The 23,999-nt window shown below is 64.3% G+C and overlaps 1 protein-coding gene across 1 annotated transcript; it reads right to left on the bottom strand.

Moving 5' to 3' along the window:
* Nucleotides 1-58: 58 nt before the first annotated feature.
* Nucleotides 59-22,659, bottom strand: NPHS1 (NPHS1 adhesion molecule, nephrin). The gene is made up of 23 exons (XM_074930315.1): nt 22,442-22,659; nt 22,139-22,227; nt 21,327-21,448; nt 19,703-19,895; nt 18,595-18,752; nt 17,757-17,895; nt 16,802-16,926; nt 16,137-16,329; nt 15,195-15,324; nt 11,702-11,874; nt 10,136-10,276; nt 9,232-9,372; nt 7,346-7,467; nt 5,060-5,231; nt 4,179-4,338; nt 3,176-3,441; nt 2,346-2,457; nt 1,166-1,329; nt 855-911; nt 534-754; nt 375-423; nt 222-283; nt 59-106 (listed from the first exon to the last, which is right to left on the bottom strand). The coding sequence occupies exons 1-23, from the start codon at nt 22,657-22,659 to the stop codon at nt 59-61; spliced, it is 3,255 nt and encodes a 1,084-aa protein (XP_074786416.1).
* Between the last annotated feature and the right edge of the window lie 1,340 nt (nt 22,660-23,999).

Raw genomic sequence — 23,999 nt, 5'->3', positions numbered from 1 at the left:
GTGGGGCTTGTGGAGGGAGGGGGCGGGGCTTGGGGGGGTGTGGCCACGCCCACTCATTTCACACCAACTCCCCTTGGAGCGTGACGGGAGGTTCCGGGGGAGGGACCTGAGGGGGGCGGGGAAAAAAAAAAAGGGGGAGGGGTCAGGTGGGAAGGGGGCGGGGTCAGAGGAATCGGGAGGACCCCGCCCCCTAAAAACCCACAAGGCCCCGCCCACCCTACCCTCCGTCTCACCTCCTCGTAGCCCCCCCATTCGGCCACGTCCTCGTAGGGGTGGAGCTCGCCTGAGTGACAAGCGGGGGGAGGGGTGAGCGCGGGGAGGGGGAGGGGCTTGTGGGGGGAGGGGCTGGAGGGGGAGGGGCTTATGGTACTCACCCCATGGGTGGGGGTCGCCGGGGGTCACCCACGACCCCGTGGAGCTCATCTAAAAAACGGGGGGGGGGGAGCACAGAAAGTTGAGGCCACGCCCCCTCCCTTGAGGCCACGCCCCTCCTCGACGCCACGCCCCTCCCCACGCCCCTCCCCGCACCTCACCTCCATATTTTGGGGGGCGTCGCTGTAGTCGTTTAGGGGGGTGTCCCCCCCCCCCTCCGCCTCCTCCCCCTTTTTAACCCGCCCTGGGGGCGTGTCGGAGGCTCCGCCCCGGAAGTGACGTCGCCAAAACACCGCCCCCAACATGGCGGCGGGAAGGAGGAGAAGCACCAACCCCCCCAAAGCGCCCAGACCCGCCACGAGGGCGGGGGGAACCGCAAAGCCTGATGGGAAGAGGAAAAAATTTTAAGAAAACCTCAAAAAACAAAATGGCGGCGCCCCCTAGAATGGCCCCGCCCCCTCCTCAAGCCCCGCCCTTCTCACCTAAAGGGGGCGTGGCCGGCTCCTCCCTCATCGTCGGCGGCAAATCCTGCGGCAGAGCTGTGGGAGGAAACTTCTGACGTCACTTCCGGGTTTAACCCCGCCCCCTAAACGGCTGCTTCCGGTCGCACTTCCGGTCAGGCCTCGAGTTTTTTGCCCCGCCCCAACTTTAGACCACGCCCATCGGCCCATATTAACCAGCTTCCGGTGTGACTTCCGGGTTTAGCCCCGCCCCCGTACTCCCGGTCCCGCCCACCATCTTTTTTTCCCCTTTATTTCCGCTCTCGGCCCCACTTCCGGCCACGCCCTCTCACCGGAAGTGACGCCCCTAATGGCGACGGCCTCGCTGTCCCCCCGCGCGTTGCGCCCCCTCACGGTGACGTCATAGGGCGTGGCAGGGCGGAGCCCGCCCAGCGTTAGGGTGGGGCCTGGCGCCAAGATGGCGGCCGGAGGGGGCGGAGCACCGGGGCCTGTCACTCTGCGGAGGGGAGAAACCGGAAGTGACAAACCGGAAGGACACGTGACATCACCGGAAGTGCCTTGAAACAGGGGGTGGAGCCACGGGGGAAAGACCCGGAAGTGTGTCGGGGACGCCGCGGAGGACCGGAAGTGGTGGGTTGGGCGACCGGAAGTGACGTCAAACACGACGGGCGGGGCCGGAAGTGGCGCCCTGGGGCCCCCCCCTGGGGTTTGGGGGCTCCTAAGGACGAGTCCTGGGGGGTCCGGCGCCATCTTGGGGGCGTGTCCGTGACGTTTTTGGGGTGAAACGAGGAAGGTTTGGGGGTTCCCCCGCGATTTTTGGGGGGTTGGGGGGGCTCCCCATGAATTTTTGGGGTCCCCGACGATTTTGGGGGCTCCCCGGGGTTGTTTGGGGGGGGCCCCCAATAATTTGGGGGGGGGGGGTGTTCAAGGTGATTCTTGGGGCTCCCCACGGATTTTTGGGGCGCCCCTCCCCGGGTTTTCGGGGTCCCCCCGGGTTTTCAGGGGCCCCCCCCGTGGGGTTTTTGGGGTCCCCCCCAGATTTTTGGGGTCCTTCCCGATTTTTGGGCTCCCCCCCGGGTTTTTGTGTGTCCCCCCCCCGATTTTTCAGGTCCCCCCCCGGGGTTTTGGGGTCCCCCCCGGATTTTTGGGGTCCCCCCCGGATTTTTGGGGTCCCCCCCGGTTTTTGGGGACCCCCCGGGTTTTGGGGTCCCTCCCATTTTTTTGGCATCCCCCCCGGGTTTTTCTGTGTCCCCCCCCCGATTTTTCGGGTCCCCCCCGGGGTTTTGGGGTCCCCCCCGGTTTTTGGGGTCCCCCCGACATTTCTGGGGTCCCCCTCGATTTTTGGGTTCCCCCCCGGGTTTTGGGTTCCCCCCATTTTTTTGGGGTCCCTTCCGTTTTTTTGGTGTCCCCCCCCGGTTTTTGGGCTCCCCCCCGGGTTTTGGGGTCCCCCCCGGTTTTTTGGGGTCCCCCCCGGGTTTTGGGGTCCCCCCCGGGTTTTGGGGTGCCCCTCACGTGATCAGGAAGCGCTGGGGCTGCCCCCCGTCGAAGCCGGGGCTCCAGGCCAGGCCGAGGGAACTGGGGGTGACCCCCGACACCCGCAAATCCCGGGGGGGCTCCGGCCGGTCTGGGGGGGCGGGGACAGGGGCAAGGGGGTCCCCCAGTGCCCCCCAGTATCCTCCCAGTATCCTCCCAGTGCCCCCCAGTCCCCTCCCAGTGCCCCCCAGTCTCCTCCCAGTGCCCCCCAACATCCTCCCAGTGCCCCCAATAGCCACCCAGTGCCCCCCAACATCCTCCCAGTTCCTCCCAGTGCCCCCCAGTCCCCTCCCAGTGACCCCCAGTCTCCTCCCAGTTCCTCCCAGTGCCCCCCAGTCTCCTCCCAGTTCCTCCCAGTCTCCTCCCAGTTCCTCCCAGTGCCCCCCAACATCCAGTTCCTCCCAGTGCCCCCAATAGCCACCCAGTGCCCCCCAACATCCTCCCAGTTCCTCCCAGTGCCCCCAATAGCCTTCCAGTGCCCCCGAACATCCAGTTCCTCCCAGTGCCCCCCAGTCCCCTCCCAGTGAGCCCAGTCTCCTCCCAGTTCCTCCCAGTGCCCCCAATAGCCACCCAGTGCCCCCCAACATCCTCCCAGTGCCCCCCAGTCTCCTCCCAGTTCCTCCCAGTGCCCCAAATAGCCACCCAGTGCCCCCCAACATCTCCCAGTTCCTCCCAGTGCCCCCCAGTCCCCTCCCAGTGACTCCCAGTCTCCTCCCAGTTCCTCCCAGTGCCCCCAATAGCCACCCAGTGCCCCCCAACATCCTCCCAGTGCCCCCCAGTCTCCTCCCAGTTCCTCCCAGTGCCGGTACCGGCGAGCTGGAGCTGGAGGCGGCGCCGGACGGTGCCCAGGGGATTCTGGGCGACGCAGACGAAGGTGCCGAGGGTCCGGTTCTGGGCCTCGTCCCAGTCCTGGGACTGGTCCCAGTTGAGGTACTGGTAGCGTGGTCGCTTTTTATATTGGTCCCAGTTTAGGTAGTGGAACTGGTGGCGGAGGCGGGCCCGATCCTGGCTGATGTTGGCCACGGTGAGGAGGCTACTGGTCCATGGGCCCTCGCGCCACTGGTGCTCCTGGAATCTGGGGTAGAACCGGTACCAGTTGGGACTGGGAGTGGGAGTGGGACTGGGACGGGGTCAAGGGGTAGAACTGGGATGCAACTGGGGCGGAACTGGGGCGGGGATGGGGTGAAACTGGGGTGGAATTGGGCAGAACCAGGACGGGGTGGAACTGGGATGGAACTGGGACAGAACTGGGGTGGAACTGGGACAGAACTGGGACGGAACTGGGGCAGAACTGGGACGGAACTGGGACAGAACCAGGACTGGGTAGAACTGGGACTGGGTTGGCCCAGTTGGCCCCAGTTGAGCCCAGTTGGCCCCAGTTGACTCTGAAAGGGCCTTGTGGGGTCTGATTGGCCCAGTTAGGCCCAGTTGACCCTGGTTGTGCCCAGTTAGCCCCAGTTAGTCCCAGTTAGCCTCAGTCAGCCCCAGTTATTCCCAGTTTGGCCCAGTTGGGTCTGATTGAGAGCTCAGTTGAGCCCAGTTGGCCCTGATTGGGCCTGATTGGCTCTGGTTTGGCCCAGTTAGCCCCAGCCAGTCCCAGTTAGCCCCAGTTACTCCCAGTTAGTCCCAGTCAGCCCCAGTTATTCCCAGTTTAGCCCAGTTGGGTCTGATTGAGCGCTCGGTTGAGGTTGGTTGGCGCAGACTGGGCCTCATTGGCTCTGGTTTGGCCCAGTTGACCCTGGCTGGGCCCAGTTAGTCCCAGTTAGCCCCAGTCAGTCCCAGTCAGTCCCAGTTCAGCCCAGTTGGGGTTACCTGGCCTCATCGGGGCGCAGGGCGTGGCCCCGGTGCTCCCAGTGCAGCTGCACCCCCGGCACCCCCTGGGCGCGGCACCGCAGCTGCGCCGTGTCTGACCTATCAGGGACCAGCACCGGCACAGGCTCCGCCCCCGACTCCGCCTCCAGCTCGGGGCCATCTTGGGAGGGGGTGGGGGGGAAGGAGGGGCGGGGGAGGGGAGTCAGAGCTGGGATTGGCCCCTCAGGGGAACCCCCGTGTCCGCATGATTGGCCCCCATTGGGTGGCTCCTCCCCCTTTGGGTGGCTCCACCCCTTTGGGTGCCACCATTGGGTGGCCCCTCCCTCTTTGGGTGGCTCCACCCCCATTGGGTGGCTCCTCCCCATTGGTTGGCTCCTCCCCATTGGGTGGCTCCTCCCTCTTTGGGTGGCTCCACCCCTTTGGGTGTCACCATTGGGTGGCTCCTCCCCATTGGGTGGCTCCTCCCCCTTTGGGTGGCTCCTCCCCCTTTGGATGACACCATTGGTTGGCTCCTCCCCATTGGGTGGCCCCTCCCCCATTGGGTGGCTCCTCCCCCTTTGGGTGGCTCCACCCCTTTGGGTGTCACCATTGGGTGGCCCCTCCCTCTTTGGGTGGCTCCACCCCCATTTGGGTGGCTCCTCCCCATTGGGTGGCCCCTCCCCCATTGGGTGGCTCCTCCCTCTTTGGGTGGCTCCACCCCTTTGGGTGTCATCATTGGGTGGCTCCACCCCCATTGGGTGCCTCCTCCCCCATTGGGTGTCACCATTGCGTGGCCCCTCCCCCTTTTGGATGGCCCCACCCCCATGCGCTGGCCCCTTCCCCCCAACCGGGTGCATGTCCCGCCTCCCCTCCCTTGTCCCCGCCCCCCGGCTGTCACTCACAGCGGACGACGAGGCGGACGATGGCGCGGGCGGGGGGCGGCACCCCCGTGTCCACCCGACACTCGTAGGGGCCCCCCAGCTCCCGCCGGGCCCCCGACACCCGCAGGCGCCCCGTGGGGAGCCCCCCCTCGGGCGTCAGCTCCGCGGGGAGCCCCTGGGCCCCCGGGGCCTGCTCCGCCTGGGGGGGCCCAAAATCACCCACAATCCCCCAGAATCCCCCCAAGTTGCCCAAAATCCCCCAAAATGGCCCCAAAATCCCCCAAAATGGCCCCCAAAATCCCCCCAAAATGGCCCCAAAATCCCCCAAAATGGCCCCCAAAATCCCCCAAAGTCCCCAAAATGGCCCCAAAATCCCCCAAAATGGCCCAAAAATCCCCCAAAATGGCCCCCAAAATCCCCCAAAGTCCCCAAAATGGCCCCAAAATCCCCCAAAATGGCCCCCAAAATCCCCCAAAGTCCCCAAAATGGCCCCAAAATCCCCCCAAAATCACCCAGAATCACCCAGAATCCCCCAAAATTGCCCAAAATCCCTCAAAATCCCCCAAAATGGCCCCAAAATCCCCCCAAAATATCCCAAAATGGCCCCAAAATCCCTCAAAATCCCCCAAAATGGCCCCAAAATCCCCCAAAATGGCCCCAAAATCCCCCCAAAATATCCCAAAATGGCCCCAAAATCCCTCAAAATCCCCCAAAATAGCCCCAAAATCCCTCAAAATCCCCCAAAATCCTCCAACATCACCCAAAATAGCCCAAAATGGCCCCAAAATGGCCCCAAAATCCCCCCAAAATCACCCAGAATCCCCCCAAATTGCCCCCAAATCCCCGAAAATGGCCCCAAAATCCCTCAAAATCCCCCAAAATTGCCCAAAAATCACCCAGAATCCCCCAAAATGGCCCCCAAATCACCCTAAATCTCCCCAAATTGCCCAAAATGGCCCCAAAATATCTTAAAATGGCCCCAAAAATCCCTCAAAATCCCCCAAAATCCTCCAACATCGCCCAAAATCCCTCAAAATCCCCCCAAATTGCCCAAAATCCCCCCAAATTCTCCAACATTTCCCAAAATCCCCCAAAATGGCCCCAAAATCCCCCAAAATGGCCCCAAAATCCCCCCAAATCCCCCCAAATTGCCCCAAATCCCCCAAAATGGCCGCCTTGGCACAAAATGGCCGTCAAACCTCCCCCCACCCCCCCATAACCCTCCCTGACCCCCGCGACCCCCCAATGACCCCTGTGACCTCCCCATGACCCCACTGTGACCCCCCCATAACCCTCCTGTGACCCCCATGACCTTCCCTGACCCCTGTGACCCCCATGACCCCCTCGTGACCCTCCGTGACCCCTCGATGACCCCTATGACCCCCCATGACCCGTCATCACCCTCCCGTGACCCCCCATGACCTTCCTTAACCCCCGTGACCCCCTGATGACCCCCGTGACCCCCCGTCACCCCCTTGTGAACCCCTGTGACCACCATGACCCCCTGACGACCCCCCCGTGACCCCGTGACCCCCCGTGACCCCCTGATGACCCCCGTGACCCCTTATAACCCTCCCGTGACCCTGTGACCCCCCAATGACCCCCCATTACCCCCGCTGTGACCCCCCCTGACCCCCCCGTGACCCCGTGAACCCCCCGTGACCCCTATGACCCCCCCATGACCCCTATGACCCCCCGTGACCCCCTTGTGACCCCTCATACCCCTCTCGTGACCCCCTGTGACCCCCTATGACCCCCGTTACCCCCGCTGTGACCCCCCGTGACCCCCCCATGACCCCGTGACCCCTATGACCCCCCATGACCCCTATGACCCCCCCATTACCCCCTTGTGACCCCCTGCGACCCCCTATGACCCCCCGTTACCCCCGCTGTGACCCCCCATGACCCCTCTGACCCCCCCATGACCCCGTGACCCCCCCGTGACCCCTATGACCCCCCGTGACCCCGTGACCCCCCCATGACCCCCCGTGACCCCCTTGTGACCCCTCATACCCCTCCCGTGACCCCCCTATGACCCCCCGTGACCCCCTGTAACCCCCCTTTGACCCCCCATTACCCCCGCTGTGACCCCCCGGTGACGCCCCGTGACCCCGTGACCCCCCCATGACCCCTATGACCCCCCCGTGACCCCCTTGTGACCCCTCATACCCCTCCCGTGACCCTGTGACCCCCCGTTACCCCCGCTGAAACCCCCCATGACCCCCTGTGACCCCCCCGTGACCCCCTTGTGACCTCCATGACCCCCCCGTGACCCCGTGACCCCCCCGTGACCCCGTGACCCCTCACCAGGCGCGCCCAGCGCAGGCTCCCGGGGGGGAGGGGGCTGCCCTCGGCCTGGCACAGCAGCTGCCCCTCCCCCCCCTCGTCCACCACCACGGGGTCGGGCGCCCGCACGATGGCCGGGGGGTCTGGGGGCGGGGCCAGGGCTCAGGGGCGGGGTCAAAGGGCAGGGGGAGGTCAGGGGTGGGGTCAGGGGGCTGGGGGCGGGGCCATGGGTCTGGGGGTGGAGTCAAAGGCCAGGGAGAGGGGTCAGGGGTGGGGTCAGGGGGCTGGGGGTGGGGCCAAGGGGTGGGGTCAGGGGTCTGGGGGCGGGGCCAGGGCTCAGGGGCGGGGTCAAAGGGCAGGGGGAGGTCAGGGGTGGGGTCAGGGGGCTGGGGGCGGGGCCATGGGTCTGGGGGTGGAGTCAAAGGCCAGGGAGAGGGGTCAGGGGTGGGGTCAGGGGGCTGGGGGTGGGGCCAAGGGGTGGGGTCAGGGGTCTGGGGGCGGGGCCAGGGCTCAGGGGCGGGGTCAAAGGGCAGGGGGAGGTCAGGGGTGGGGTCAGGGGGCTGGGGGCGGGGCCATGGGTCTGGGGGTGGAGTCAAAGGCCAGGGAGAGGGGTCAGGGGTGGGGTCAGGGGGCTGGGGGTGGGGGCAGGGGGCGGGGTCAGGGGTCTGGGGGCGGGGCCAGGGCTCAGGGGCGGGGTCAAAGGGCAGGGGGAGGTCAGGGGTGGGGTCAGGGGTCTTGGGGTGGGGCCAGGGGGTGGGGTCAGGGGGCTGGGGGTGGGGTCAAAGGGCAGGGAGTAGGGGCGGGGGGAGGTCTGGGGGCGGGGCCAGGGCTCAGGGGCGGGGTCAAAGGGCGGGGGGAGGTCAGAGGCGGGGTCAGGGGTCTTGGGTGGGGCCAGGGGGTGGGGTCTGGGGGCGGGGCCAGGGCTCAGGGGCGGGGTCAAAGGGCGGGGGGGTCAGGGGCGGGGTCAGGGGTCTTGGGTGGGGCCAGGGGGTGGGGTCTGGGGGCGGGGCCAGGGCTCAGGGGCGGGGTCAAAGGGCGGGGGGGTCAGGGGCGGGGTCAGGGGTCTTGGGTGGGGCCAGGGGGTGGGGTCAGGGGTCTGGGGGCGGGGCCAGGGCTCAGGGGCGGGGTCAAAGGTTGCGAGGAGGTCAGGGGTGGGATCAGGGGGTGGGGTCAGAGGGCGGGGTCAAGGGTCTTGAGGTGGGGCCAGGGGGCAGGGGCGGGGTCAAAGGGCAGGGGGAGGTCAGGGGTGGGGTCAGGGGGCTGGGGGTGGGGCCAAGGGGTGGGGTCAGGGGTCTGGGGGCGGGGCCAGGGCTCAGGGGCGGGGTCAAAGGGCAGGGGGGAGGTCAGGGGTCAGGGGGTGGGGTCAGGGGTGGGGCTGAGCATGGACTGAGGTTGTGGGGTGCTATAGGGTGCCATAGGGCGTGCTATGGGGCACTGTGGGGTGCCATAGGGTGCTATGGGGCGCTATGGGTGCTATGGGGGCTATGGGGGCTATGGGGGCTATGGGGGCTATGGGGTGCTATGGGTGCTATGGGTGCCATAGGGCTATGGGTGCTATGGGGCCATGGGGCTATGGGGTGCTATGGGGCGCTATGGGGCTATGGGTGCTATAGGGCTATGGGGCGCTATGGGTGCTATGGGTGCCATAGGGCTATGGGTGCTATGGGGCCATGGGGCTATGGGGTGCTATGGGGCGCTATGGGTGCTATGGGGCGCTATGGGCGCTATGGGGCGCTATGGGGGCTATGGGGCGCTATGGGGGCTATGGGGCGCTATGGGGCGCTATGGGGCGCTATGGGGCTACGGGTGCTATGGGGGCTATGGGTGCTATGGGGCGCTATGGGGCGCTATGGGGCGCTATGGGCGCTATGGGTGCTATGGGGCGCTATGGGGCGCTGGGTGCCCACAGTGGACGCGCAGGCGCAGGTGGGTGCTGGCCCCGCCCTCGGCGTTCTGGCACCGCACCCGGTAGGTGCCGGCGTCCCCCCGCGTGACGTTGGCGATGGACAAGGCCCCGCCCCCCAGGAGGCGGAGCCGGGGCGACCCCTCTGCGGGGTCAGAGGTCAGGGGGGCGGGGCCGGGGACACGCCCACTGCCCCCCCCGACCCCGCCCAGCGCTCCCAGTAATCCCCCAGTGCCTCCCAGTCACCCCCAACCGCCTCCCAGTGCCTCCCAGTAACCCCATGGCCCCTCCCAGTGCCTCCCAATCCCCTCCCAGTTCCTCCCAGTTCCTCCCAGTTCCTCCCAGTAACCCCATAGCCACTCTAAGCGCCTCCCAGTCCCCTCCCAGTTCCTCCCAGTCACCCCTAACCACCTCCCAGTGCTTCCAAATCCCCTCCCAGTGCCTCCCAGTCTCCCCCTAACCGCCCCCCAGTGCCTCCCAGTACTCCCAGTGCCTCCCAATCCCCTCCCAGTGCCTCCCAGTGCTCCCAGTGCCTCCCAATCCCCTCCCAGTGCCTCCCAGTCGCCCCCTAATCGACACCCAGTGCCTCCCAGTGCTCCCAGTGCTCCCAATCCCCTCCCAGTGCCTCCCAGTCCTCCCAGTCCCCTCCCAATTCCTCCCAATCCCCTCCCAGTTCCTCCCAGTGCCTCCCAGTAACCGCATAGCCCCTCTAAGTGCCTCCCAGTCCCCTCCCAGTTCCTCCCAGTCACCCCCTAACCGCCCCCCAGTGCCTCCCAGTGCCTCCTAATCCCCTCCCAGTGCCTCCCAATCCCCTCCCAGTGCCTCCCAGTCGCCCCCTAACAGCCCCCCAGTGCCTCCCAGTGCCTCCCAATCCCCTCCCAGTGCCTCCCAGTGCTCCCAGTGCTCACCGGGCCGGAGGGCGTGGCCAGCGCGGCTCCAGGCGCAGCTCTCCACTGGGGGGTGGGCGACGACCCCGAGGGGCAACTGGGCCGCCCCGTGCTCCAGCGCCACCACCAGTGTCCCCGCCCCCACCCCAAACTGGGGCGCATCTGGGGGGGGGGGGGGCAACTCCCAGTAACCCCCCAGTGCCTCCCAGTAACCGCCAGAACCCACCCAGTGGCTCCCAGTAACCGCCAGAGCCCTCCCAGTAACCGCCAGAACCCTCCCAGTGCCTCCCAGTAACCGCCAGAGCCCTCCCAGTGCCTCCCAGTAACTGCCAGAGCCCTCCCAGTAACTGCCAGAACCCACCCAGTGGCTCCCAGTAACCGCCAGAGCCCTCCCAGTAACCGCCAGAGCCCTCCCAGTGCCTCCCAGTAACTGCCAGAGCCCTCCCAGTAACAGTCAGAACCCTCCCAGTGCCTCCCAGTAACTGCCAGAGCCCTCCCAGTAACAGTCAGAACCCTCCCAGTGCCTCCCAGTAACCGCCAGAGCCCTCCCAGTAACAGTCAGAGCCCTCCCAGTGCCTCCCAGCAACCGCCAGAGCGCTCCCAGTAACAGTCAGAACCCTCCCAGTAACACCCAGAACCCTCCCAGTGGCTCCCAGTGGCTCCCAGTTCCCCCCAATCCCCACAAGTCCCTTCCCAGTCCCCCCCAGTTCCTTCCCAGTTTATTCCAGTCCCCTTCCAGCTCACCCCAGTCCCTTCCCCACCCCTCTCACTCTCTCCCAATGCCTTCCCAGTATATCCCAGTCCCTCCCAGTATATCCCAGTCCCTCCTAGCTCCTCCCAGTCCCTTTCCAGTCCCTCCCAGTCCCTCCCAATCCCCTCCCAGTCCCTCCCAGTCCCCCCCAATCCCCTCCCAGTCCCTCCCAGTCCCTCCCAGTCCCCCCAATCCCCTCCCAGTCCCTCCCAGTCCCTCCCAGTCCCCCCCAATCCCCTCCCAGTCCCACCCAATCCCTCCCAGTCCCCTCCCAGTCCCTCCCAGTGCCCCCCAATCCCCTCCCAGTCCCTCCCAGTGCCCCCCAATCCCCTCCCAGTCCCCTCCCAATCCCCTCCCAGTCCCTCCCAGTCTCTCCCAGTCCCTCCCAGTCCCCTCCCAGTCCCTCCCAGTGCCCCCCAATCCCCTCCCAGTCCCTCCCAGTGCCCCCCAATCCCCTCCCAGTCCCCACCAATCCCCTCCCAGTCCCTCCCAGTCCCCACCAATCCCCTCCCAGTCCCTCCCAATCCCCTCCCAGTCCCTCCCAGTCCCCACCAATCCCCTCCCAGTCCCTCCCAATCCCTCCCAGTCCCTCCCAGTGCCCCCCAATCCCCTCTCTGTCCCTCCCAGTCTCTCCCAATCCCCCCCAATCCCCTCCCAGTCCCTCCCAGTCCCCTCCCAGTCCCTCCCAGTACCCCCCAATCCCCTCCCAATCCCTCCCTATCCCCTCCCAGTCCCTCCCAGTCCCTCCCAGTACCCCCCAATCCTCTCCCAGTCCCCCCCAATCCCTCCCAGTCCCTCCCAGTCCCCTCCCAGTCCCTCCCAGTGCCCCCGCTCACGGCGCAGCAGGAGGCGGTGGGCGGCGCTGACGGCCACGCCCAGGGCGGGGCTGGTGGCCTCGCAGGTGACCCCGTGCCCTTGGTCCTCCAGGGCCACCAGCAGGCGCAGGCGCGTCCCGGCCGTCACCCCCCCGAAGGCCCCCGGCGCGGCGGGGAGCGGCTCCCCCGGCACCCTGGGGTCACGGGGGGGTCACGGGGTCACGGAGGGGTCACGGGGGGGTCACGGAGGGGTCACGGGGGGGTCATGGGGGGCACATGGGGGGGTCATAAGGGGGTTACAGGGTTATAAAGGGGTCACGGGGGGACACGGGAGGGTCATCAGGGGTCATGGGGGGTCACTGGGGTCATGGGGGGGTCACGGGGGGTCACGGAGGGGTCACGGGGGGTCACAGAGGGGTCACGAAGGGGTCACGGGGGGTCATGGGGGGCACATGGGGGGGTCATAAGGGGGTTACAGGGTTATAAAGGGGTCACGGGGGGACACGGGAGTGTTGGGAGGGTCACGGGGTCACGGGGGGTCACAGAGGGGTCACAAAGGGGTCACGGGGGGTCATGGGGGGTCAGCAGGGGTCATGGGGGTCATCAGGGGTCATGGGGGGTCACTGGGGTCATGTGGGGGTCATGGGGGGTCACAGAGGGGTCACGGGGGGGTCACAGAGGGGTCACGAAGGGGTCACGGGGGGTCACGGGGGGTCATCAGGGGTCATGTGGGGGTCACGGGGGTTCACGGGGGGTCATAGGGGGTCATAGGGGGCATATGGGGGGGTCATAAGGGGGTTACAGGGTCATAAAGGGGTCACGGGGGGACACGGGAGGGTCATCAGGGGTCATGGGGGGTCATGGGGGCCATTTTGGGTCAGTTCGGGGCCATTTTGGGTCGGTTGGGGCCATTTTGGGTCAATTTGGGCCATTTTGGGTCAATTTGGGGCCATTTTGGGTCGGTTTAGGCCATTTTGGGTCGGTTTGGGGCCATTTTGGGTCGGTTTGGGCCATTTTGGGTCAATTTGGGCCATTCTGGGTCAGTTCGGGGCCATTTTGGGTCAATTTGGGGCCATTTTGGGTCAGTTCGGGGCCATTTTGGGTCAATTTGGGCCATTTTGGGTCAGTTTGGGCCATTTTGGGTCAGTTTGGGGCCATTTTGGGTCAATTTGGGCCATTTTGGGTCAGTTTGGGCCATTTTGGGTCAGTTCGGGGCCATTTTGGGTCAATTTGGGCCATTTTGGGTCAGTTCGGGGCCATTTTGGGTCGGTTTGGGGCCATTTTGGGTCAATTTGGGCCATTTTGGATCAGTTCAGGGCCATTTTGGGTCGGTTTGGGCCATTTTGGGTCAATTTGGGCCATTTTGGGTCAGTTTGGGCCATTTTGGGTCAGTTTGGGGCCATTTTGGGTCAATTTGGGCCATTTTGGGTCAGTTTGGGCCATTTTGGGCAGTTTGGGGCCATTTTGGGTCGATTTGGGCCATTTTGGGTCAGTTTGGGCCATTTTGGGTCAGTTTGGGCCATTTTGGATCAGTTCGGGGCCATTTTGGGTCAATTTGGGCCATTTTGGGTCAGTTCGGGGCCATTTTGGGTCAATTTGGGGCCATTTTGCGTCAATTTGGGCCATTTTGGGTCAGTTTGGGCCATTTTGGGTCAGTTCGGGGCCATTTTGGGTCAATTTGGGCCATTTTGGGTCAGTTCGGAGCCATTTTGGGTCGGTTTGGGGCCATTTTGGGTCAGTTCGGGGCCATTTTGGGTCAATTTGGGCCATTCTGGGTCAGTTCGGGGCCATTTTGGGTCAATTTGGGCCATTTTGGGTCAGTTCGGAGCCATTTTGGGTCGGTTTGGGGCCATTTTGGGTCAGTTCGGGGCCATTTTGGGTCGGTTTGGGCCATTTTGGGTCAATTTGGGCCATTTTGGGTCAGTTCGGGGCCATTTTGGGTTAATTTGGGCCATTTTGGGTCAGTTAGGGCCATTTTGGGTCAATTTGGGCCATTTTGGGTCAGTTAGGGCCATTTTGGGTCAATTTGGGGCCATTTTGGGTCGGTTTGGGCCATTTTGGGTCAATTTGGGCCATTTTGGGTCAGTTTGGGCCATTTTGGGTCAATTTGGGCCATTCTGGGTCAGTTCGGGGCCATTTTGGGTCAATTTGGGGCCATTTTGGGTCAATTTGGGCCATTTTGGGTCAGTTTGGGCCATTTTGGGTCGGTTGGGGCCATTTTGGGTCAATTTGGGCCATTTTGGGTCAATTTGGGCCATTTTGGGTCAGTTTGGGCCATTTTGGGTCAATTTGGGGCCATTTTGGGTCAGTTTGGGCCATTTTGGGTCAGTTTGGGGCCATTTTGGGTCAATTTGGGCCATTTTGGGTCAGTTTGGGCCATTTTGGGTCAGTTCAGGGCCATTTTGGGTCGGTTCGGGGCCATTTTGGGTCAGTTAGGGCCATTTTGGGTCAATTTGGGGCCATTTTGGGTCGGTTTGGGCCATTTTGGGTCAATTTGGGCCATTTTGGGTCAGTTTGGGCCATTTTGGGTCAATTTGGGCCATTCTGGGTCAGTTCGGGGCCATTTTGGGTCAATTTGGGGCCATTTTGGGTCAATTTGGGCCATTTTGGGTCAGTTTGGGCCATTTTGGGTCGGTTGGGGCCATTTTGGGTCAATTTGGGCCATTTTGGGTCAATTTGGGCCATTTTGGGTCAGTTTGGGGCCATTTTGGGTCAATTTGGGCCATTTTGGGTCAGTTTGGGCCATTTTGGGTCAGTTCAGGGCCATTTTGGGTCGGTTCGGGGCCATTTTGGGTCAATTTGGGGCCATTTTGGGTCAGTTCGGGGCCATTTTGGGTCAATTTGGGCCATTTTGGGTCAGTTTGGGCCATTTTGGGTCAGTTCGGGGCCATTTTGGGTCAATTTGGGCCATTTTGGGTCAGTTCGGGGCCATTTTGGGTCGGTTTGGGCCATTTTGGGTCAATTTGGGCCATTTTGGGTCAGTTCGGGGCCATTTTGGGTCAATTTGGGCCATTTTGGGTCAGTTCGGGGCCATTTTGGGTCAATTTGGGGCCATTTTGGGTCAATTTGGGCCATTTTGGGTCAGTTTGGGCCATTTTGGGTCAATTTGGGGCCATTTTGGGTCGGTTTGGGCCATTTTGGGTCAATTTGGGGCCATTTTGGGTCAGTTTGGGCCATTTTGGGTCAATTTGGGGCCATTTTGGGTCAGTTTGGGCCATTTTGGGTCAGTTTGGGGCCATTTTGGGTCAATTTGGGCCATTTTGGGTCAGTTTGGGCCATTTTGGGTCAGTTCGGGCCATTTTGGGTCGGTTTGGGCCATTTTGGGTCGGTTCGGGGCCATTTTGGGTCAGTTCGGGGCCATTTTGGGTCGGTTTGGGCCATTTTGGGTCAATTTGGGCCATTTTGGGTCAGTTTGGGCCATTTTGGGCAGTTTGGGGCCATTTTGGGTCGATTTGGGCCATTTTGGGTCGGTTTGGGCCATTTTGGGTCGGTTCGGGGCCATTTGGACACTGACGTGCGGCCGTGGCGGAGCCAGCGCAGGGTGGGGGCGGGCCGGGCGGGGCCGGCCAGGCAGGTCAGCACCAGCGGCTGCCCCGGGCGGGGCTCGGGCGGGGCCGCCGTGATGGCCACCGACAGCGGCGGGACTGGGGACACACACGGGGACACGGCCACCGTCACCCGCGGCCACCGCAAGGACACCTTGTGGCCACCACCCCCCCGTGGCCACCCCACGACCCCCAACGGCCACTGTCCCCCCCCCGTGGCCACCCCATGACCCCCCTAGTGGCCACCGTCCCCCCGTGGCCACCCCACGGCCACTGTCCCCCCCTGTGGCCACCCCATGACCCCCCTAGTGGCCACCGTCCCCCCGTGGCCACCCCACAGCCACTGTCCCCCCCGTGGCCACCCCATGACCCCCCTAGTGGCCACCGTCCCCCCGTGGCCACCCCACAGCCACTGTCCCCCCCGTGGCCACCCCATGACCCCCCTAGTGGCCACCGTCCCCCCGTGGCCACCCCACAGCCACTGTCCCCCCCGTGGCCACCCCACGGCCACTGTCCCCCCCGTGGCCACCCCATGACACCCCCTTGGCCACCACCCGCCCCCATGGCCACCCCACGACCCCCCCGTGGCCACTGTCCCCCCCGTGGCCACCCCATGACCCCCCTAGTGGCCACCATCCCCCCGTGGCCACCCCATGGCCACTGTCCCCCCCGTGGCCACCCCATGACCCCCCTAGTGGCCACCATCCCCCCGTGGCCACCCCATGGCCACTGTCCCCCCCGTGGCCACCCCATGACCCCCCCTAGTGGCCACCACCCCCCCGTGGCCACCCCATGACCCCCCACGGCCACCATCCCCCCGTGGCCACCCCACGGCCACTGTCCCCCCCCGTGGCCACCCCACGACCCCCCCTAGTGGCCACCGTCCCCTCCCCGCCCCCCCCCCAGCTCACACAGGACCCCCAGGCGGGTGCTGACGCTGGGGGGGGGCGGGGCGTTGCCCCGGTTGGGCGTGGCCGCCCCGCCCCCGGCCTGGCAGCGGTAGGTGGCGCCGTTGTCCCCCGGTGTCACCGTCACCGTCAGCTCCCGCGTCACCACCGACCCCGCCCCGGTCACCTGCGGCCCCTCCTTCACCGCCCGCCCGTCCTGTAGGGGGCGGCACCGGGGTCACGTGACGCAGAAAGGGGAGGAGCCTCCCGCTCTGACCGCAGGGTCACGGGATGCAAAAAGGGGAGGAGCCTCCCGCCCCATAGGCGGAGCCCTGGCCGCAGGGTCATGTGATACAAAAAGGGGAGGAGCCTCCCGCCCTGACCGCAGGGTCAGGGTCACATGATGCAGAAAGGGGAGGAGCCTCCCACCCTGACCACAGGGTCAGGGTCACATGATAAAGAAAGGGGAGGAGCCTCCCGCCCCATAGGCGGAGCCCTGACCGCAGGGTCAGGGTCACGTGATACAAAAAGGGGAGGAGCCTCCTGCCCCATAGGCGGAGCCCTGACCGCAGGGTCACGGTCACGTGATGCAGAAAGGGGAGGAGCCTCCCGCCCTGACCGCAGGGTCATGTGATACAAAAAGGGGAGGAGCCTCCTGCCCCATAGGGGGCCCCGCGGAGGGGCGGGACCTTGGTCCAGGCCAGGCGGGGGGGCGGGTGCCCCCCCCGGGCGTGGCAGCTGAGGCGTAGGCGGGTCCCGACCCGGAAGGTGACGTTGGGGGGCGGAGCCTCGAGCCAAAGGGCCTGGGGTGGGTCTGTAAAAGGGGCGGGGCCATGGTAGGACACGCCCACACACGCCTCCAAACACCCCCCCACACACACACCCCTCCAGTCCTGCTGCTGGGAGCCACGCCCCTGCCACGCCCCTAATGCCGGGAAGGGGGGGGGAGTGACCAGTGGCAACCAGTAACGACCAGTCACTCCCAGTTTCCTCCCAGTTCCCTCCCCATCCCCCCCAGTCCCCCCCAGTCTCCCCCAATCCCCTCCCAGTCCCTTCCAATCCTTCCCAGTCCCCCCCAGTCCCCCCCAGTCCCCTCCCAGTCCCTTCCAATCCCTCCCAGTCCCCTCCCAGTCCCTCCCAGTCCCTCCCAGTCCCCTCCCAGTCCCTCCCAGTCCCCTCCCAGTCCCATCCAATCCCTCCCAGTCCCCTCCCAGTCCCTCCCAGTCCCACGCATTTCCCTCCCAGTCCCCTCCCAGTCCCTCCCAGTCCCACGCAATTCCCTCCCAGTCCCCTCCCAGTCCCTCCCAATCCCTCCCCGTCCCTCCCAATCCCTCCCAGTCCCCTCCCAGTACCTCCCAGTCTTTCCCAGTCCCTCCCCGTCCCTCCCAATCCCTCCCAGTCCCCTCCCAGTCCCTCCCAATCCCTCCCCGTCCCTCCCAATCCCTCCCAGTCCCCTCCCAGTCCCTCCCAGTCCCTCCCCGTCCCTCCCAATCCCTCCCAGTCCCCTCCCAGTCCCTCCCAGTCCCTCCCAGTCCCACGCAATTCCCTCCCAGTCCCCTCCCAGTCCCTCCCAGTCCCTCCCAGTCCCCTCCCAGTCCCTCCCAGTCCCTCCCAGTCCCTCCCAGTCCCTCCCAGTCCACCCACGGGTGACGCTCAGCACGAGGCTGGTGCTGCGGGTTCCCAGGCCGGGGCCGGCGGCTTCGCACACGAGGGGGCGCCCGTGGTCCTGGCGCCGCCCCACCAGGGTGACGTTGGATGACGTCACCGAGCCACGCCCCTCCCCCTGCCACGTGATCACCGGGGGGGGCGGGGTCACGGGGTGGGGGTGGGGCAAGATGGGGTCGCACGGGGACACACCCGCCCGCCCCCTCCCCCGGGTCGTCCTTCAGGGAGTCTTGTGGCCACGCCCTCCGTGGCCACGCCCCAATCAGACCACGCCCATCGTGACCACGCCTCCTCATGGCCGAGCGCTGTCGTGGCCACGCCCCCTTGTGGCTAAACTCCGTCGTGGCCACGCCCCCTCGCGACAAAGCTCCCTCCTGGCCACGCCCCCCCCTTGTGGCCGAGTTCTCTCGTGGCCACGCCCACTCATTGCTATGCTCCCTCGTGGCCACACCCCCTTTTGGCCACGCCCCCTCGCGACCGCGCTCGCTTGAGGCCACGCCCACTTGCAATCAAACTCCCTCGCGGCCACACCCCGATGGCCACGCCCCCTTGCAGCCAAGTTATCTCATGGCCACGCCCCCTCATGGCCAAGTTCGCTTGTGGCCACGCCCCCTCATGGCTACACGTCACCTCTGGCCACGCCCCCTCATGCCCAAACTCCCTCGTGGCCACGCCCCCTTGTGTCCCAAGCTCCCTTATGGCCACGCCCCTTACGGCCACACCCCCTCCTGGCCAAGCTCCCCCATAGATACACCCCCATGTGGCCACATCCCCTTGTGACCACGCCCCCTCGTGGCCACGCCCCCCGATGACTCACCCAGGTGTGGGCGGGGTCAGTCGTCACCAGTTCCCGCCCCCCCAACCACCAGCGCAGCTGCACTGGGGGGTTACTGGGAGCACTGGTGCAGGTCAGGGTCAAGGTCCCGTTTTCCGCCACCGTCGGGGTCCCCGTGATCGTCACCTCGGCTGGGGGGTCTGGGGGGGACACCAGTACAGGCTCCCAGTATAAACCAGTAGCTCCCAGTATGGCCTCCCAGTAGCCCCAGTGCCTCCCAGTATAACTCTGACTCCCCAGTATAGGCTCCCAGGATGCCTGGGGGATCCCAGTTTGGGGTCCCAGTGTCCCCAGTGGCTCCCGGTACACCAGACAGCTCCCAGTATGGCCTCCCAGTATAAACCAGTGCTCCCAGTATGGCCTCCCAGTAGCCCCAGTGCCTCCCAGTATAACTCTGACTCCCCAGTATAGGCTCCCAGGATGCCTGGGGGATCCCAGTTTGGGCTCCCAGTATCCCCAGTGGCTCCCAGAATAACTTGGAGCTCCCAGTATGGCCTCCCAGTATTCCCAGTGACCTCCAAGTAACCTCAGCACCTCCCAATTCAGCCTCCCAGTACCTCCCAGTTTCCCCCAGTGTCTCCCAGTATAACAACTTTAACCTCCCAGCCTGGTTTCCCAGTATCCCCAGTGCCTCCCAGTTCAGCCTCCCAGTATCCCCGGTGCCTCCCAGTATCCCCAGTCCCTCCCAGTACAACTTTAACCTCCCAGTTCCCCCCAGTCCCTCCCAGTACAACTTTAACCTCCCAGTCTGGTCTCCCAGTATCCCCAGTGCCTCCCAGTATCCCCAGTCCCTCCCAGTACAACTTTAACCTCCCAGTTCCCCCCAGTGCCTCCCAGTATAACAACTTTAACCTCCCAGTCTGGTCTCCCAGTATCCCCAGTGCCTCCCAGTATCCCCAGTCCCTCCCAGTACAACTTTAACCTCCCAGTTCCCCCCAGTCCCTCCCAGTATAACAACTTTAACCTCCCAGTCTGCCCTCCCAGTCCCCCCAGTGCCTCCCAGTCCCACTCCAATTCCCAGTCCACCCTCCCAGTATAAACCAGTGCTCCCAGTTGTGTCTGTGTGTGTGTCCCCCCCCCCCCAACTCACAGATGACGCTGAGAGTGACGCTGGTGCTGGCCACGCCCCCTCCGTTGGCCACGCCCCCTCCGCTGGCCACGCCCCCCACGCTGCACCGAAGCTCCGCCCCATCGTCCTCGGGCGTCACCGTCAGGGTCACGTGACTCCGCGAGACCCCGGGGGGCCCCTCCCGCACCCAGGGACCCGCCAGGGGGCGCCCGGACTGGGCACCAGTGACACCAGTAAGGGCTCCCAGTAACACCAGTACGGGCTCCCAGGGTGCCCAGGGCTCCCAGTGACACAGTAAGGGCTCCCAGTAACACCAGTACGGGCTCCCAGGGTGCCCAGGGCTCCCAGTGACACCAGTAAGGGCTCCCAGTGACACCAGTAAGGGGTCCCAGGGTACCCAGGGCTCCCAGTGACACCAGTAAGGGCTCCCAGTAACGCCAGTGAGGGGTCCCAGGATGCCCAGGGCTCCCAGTGACACCAGTAAGGGCTCCCAGTAACGCCAGTGAGGGGTCCCAGGGTGCCCAGGGCTCCCAGTGACACCAGTAAGGGCTCCCAGTAGCACCAGTGACGGGTCCCAGGGTGCCCAGGGCTCCCAGTGACACCAGTAAGGGCTCCCAGTAACACCAGTACGGGCTCCCAGGGTGCCCAGGGCTCCCAGTGACACCAGTAAGGGCTCCCAGTAACGCCAGTGAGGGGTCCCAGGGTGCCCAGGGCTCCCAGTGACACCAGTAAGGGCTCCCAGTAGCACCAGTGACGGGTCCCAGGGTGCCCAGGGCTCCCAGTGACACCAGTAAGGGCTCCCAGTGAGACCAGTAAGGGCTCCCAGGGTGCCCAGGGCTCCCAGTGACACCAGTAAGGGCTCCCAGTAACGCCAGTGAGGGGTCCCAGGGTGCCCAGGGCTCCCAGTGACACCAGTAAGGGCTCCCAGTAACGCCAGTGAGGGGTCCCAGGGTGCCCAGTGTTCCCAGTGACACCAGTGAGGGGTCCCAGTGAGACCAGTAAGGGCTCCAGGGTGCCCAGTGTTCCCAGTGACACCAGTAAGGGCTCCCAGTGAGACCAGTAAGGGCTCCAGGGTGCCCAGTGTTCCCAGTGACACCAGTAAGGGCTCCCAGTGAGACCAGTAAGGGCTCCCAGTGACACCAGTGAGGGGTCCCAGGGTGCCCAGGGCTCCCAGTGACACCAGTAAGGGCTCCCAGTAACGCCAGTAAGGGCTCCCAGGCTGCCCAATGCTCCCAGTGAGACCAGTAAGGGCGACCAGTGCTCCCAGTCCCCTCCCAGTCCCACATCCCAGTGCTCCCAGTAATCTTTTCCCAGTGCTCCCGGTGTTCCCAGTGCCCCCAGTGCCACATCCCAGTGCTCCCAGTCCCTCCCAGTGCTCCCAGTGTTCCCAGTGCCCTATCCCAGTGCTCCCAGTCCCTCCCAGTAACCTTCTTCCAGTGCTCCCAGCGTTCCCAGTGTCCCCAGTACCACATCCCAGTACTCCCAGTCCCTCCCAGTCCCACATCCCAGTGTTCCCAGTGCTCCCAGTCCCTCCCATTAACCTTCTCCCAGCGCTCCCAGTGTCCCCAGTACCACATCCCAGTCCCTCCCGGTGTTCCCAGTCCCTCCCAGTGCCCCCACGTTCCCCTCCCAGTGCTCCCAGTACCTTGTCCCAGTGCAAACTGGGAGGGGGGTTGCCCCCCTGGACGACGCAGACCAGTCGCAGGGTGTCCCCCGCCCGCACGTGGGGTGACTCCAGTCCCTCGATGACGGGCGGACTGGGAGGAACTGGGAAGCACTGGTTAGACTGGGAGGCACTGGGACGGCCCACAGCCTCCAGCGGGGGGGGACTGGGGGCCACTGGGGGGGACTGGGAGGCACTGGTGCCTCTAGGGGGGGTACTGGGGGAACTGGGAGGCACTGGGAGGGGACTGGGAGGCACTGGGAGGGGACTGGGAGGGGACTGGTGGTTACTGGGACCGTTCAGTGTCTCTGTGGGTGGGGACTGGGAGTACTGGGAGGCACTGGGGCATACTGGGAGCATCCAGTGCCTCTGTGAATGGGGACTGGTGGGGACTGGGAGTTACTGGGAGGCACTGGGGGTTACTGGGAGGTACTGGGAGGCACTGGGGGCGCTTAGGAGGGCCTTGGGTGGGCCCAGTGCCTCTGTGGTTGGGAACTGGGAGGTACTGGGAAGTACTGGGAGGTACTGGGAGGTACTGGGAGGACCCAGTGCCTCTGTGGATGGGGACTGGTGAGGACCGGGGTTACTGGGAGGCACTGGGGGGTTACTGGGAGGTACTGGGAGGTTACTGGGAGGTACTGGGGGCGCTTAGGAGGGCCTTAGGTGGGCCCAGTGCCTCTGTGGGTGGGAACTGGGATGTACTGGGAGGACCCAGTGCCTCTGTGGATGGGGACTGGTGGGGACTGGGGGTTACTGGGAGCTACTGGGAGTTACTGGGAGTTACTGGGACTCACAGAGCACCTCCAGGGTGAGCTCGGCCTCGGCAGGGGCCGCTCCGGCTTCGTTAGCGGCCGCACAAACGAGGCGCTGCCCGTGGGCGTGGCTGGACAACCGTCAGCCTGGGGGCGGGGCCAGACTGGGCCATACTGGCTCATACTGGCCCCTATCGGCCTATACTGGGCTGTACTGGTCCCTATTGGCTCATATTGGTCCCTATTAGCCTGCACTGGGCCATACTGGATTCTATTGGTTCATACTGGTCCCTACTGGCCTGTACTGGGCCATACTGGTCCCTATTGGTTCATACTGGGCCCTACTGGCTTGTACTGGGCCATACTGGTCCATATTGGTTCATACTGGGCCCTACTGGCTTGTACTGGGCCATACTGGTCTCTCTTGGTTCATATGGGGCTATACTGGTCTCTACTGGCCTGTACTGGGCCATACTGGTCTCTATTGGTTCATAGTGGGCCATACTGGTCTCTATTGGCCTGTACTGGGCCATACTGGTCCCTATTGGTTCATACTGGGCCATACTGGTGTCTACTGGCCTGTACTAGGCCATACTGGTCTCTCTTGGTTCATACGGGGCCATACTGGTCCCTACTGGCTTTTACTGGGCCATAATGGTCTCTACTGGCTTGTACTGGGCCATACTGGTCTCTCTTGGTTCATACGGGGCTATACTGGTCTCTACTGGCCTGTACTGGGCCATACTGGTCCCTATTGGTTCATACTGGTCCCTAGTGGCCTGTACTGGGCCATACTGGTCCCTATTGGTTCATACTGGGCCATACTGGTGTCTACTGGCCTGTACTGGGCCATACTGGTCTCTCTTGGTTCATACGGGGCCATACTGGTCCCTACTGGCTTTTACTGGGCCATACTGGTCTCTATTGGTTCATAGTGGGCCATAATGGTCTCTACTGGCTTGTACTGTGCCATACTGGTCCCTATTGGTTCATACTGGGCTGGACTGGCCCCTACTGGCCATACTGGTTCGTATTAGTTCATAGTGGGCCATACTGGTCCCTATTGGTTCATACTGGGCCTTACTGGTCTATACTGGCCCATAGTGGTCTGTACTGGTCACCACTCTCCTGTAGTGGCCTGTAGGCGGCTGTACTGGCCCGTACTGGTCAGTGATGGGGTATATGGGGTCATACTGGTTTGTGCTGGGCCATACTGGTTTGTACTGGGCCATGCTGGTCTGTACTGGGCCATACTGGTTTATACTGGTGCTCACCGGACAGTGGCCTCGCTGGAGCTCAGTTTGGGGTGGGAGCCCTCGACGACGCGGGTGGAGACGTCGGGCAGCGGCTGCCCCCCTGCGGCCCCAAAATCGCCGGAAATCGCCCCAAAAATCGCCCAAAAAAAATCAGCCCCCAAACACCCCCAAAAATGGCCCCAAATCACCCCAAAAATCAGCCCCAAATCACCCCAAATCACCCCAAAAATCAGCCCCAAAATCACCCCAAATCAGCCCAAAAAATCAGCCTCGAATCGAACCCCAAAATCACCCCAAATCACCCCAAAAATTCAGCCCCCAAATCCCCCCAAATCACCCCAAAAATCAGCCCCGAATCGAACCCCAAAATCGCCCCAAATCACCCCAAAAATTCAGCCCCCAAATCCCCCCAAATCACCCCAAAAATCAGCCCCGAATCGAACCCCAAAATCACCCCAAATCACCCCAAAAATTCAGCCCCCAAATCCCCCCAAATCACCCCAAAAATCAGCCCCGAATCGAACCCCAAAATCACCCAAAATCACCCAAAAATTCAGCCCCCAAATCCCCCAAAATCACCCCCAAAATCAGCCCCGAATCGACCCCCAAAATCGCCAAAAATCGCCCCAAAAAATCAGCCAAAATCA

Source organism: Athene noctua, chromosome 33, assembly GCF_965140245.1.
Source record: "Athene noctua chromosome 33, bAthNoc1.hap1.1, whole genome shotgun sequence".
Classification (NCBI taxonomy): domain Eukaryota; kingdom Metazoa; phylum Chordata; class Aves; order Strigiformes; family Strigidae; genus Athene; species Athene noctua.
Note: the sequence above shows the minus strand (reverse complement) of the source record. Positions and strands in the feature narration are given on the sequence as shown.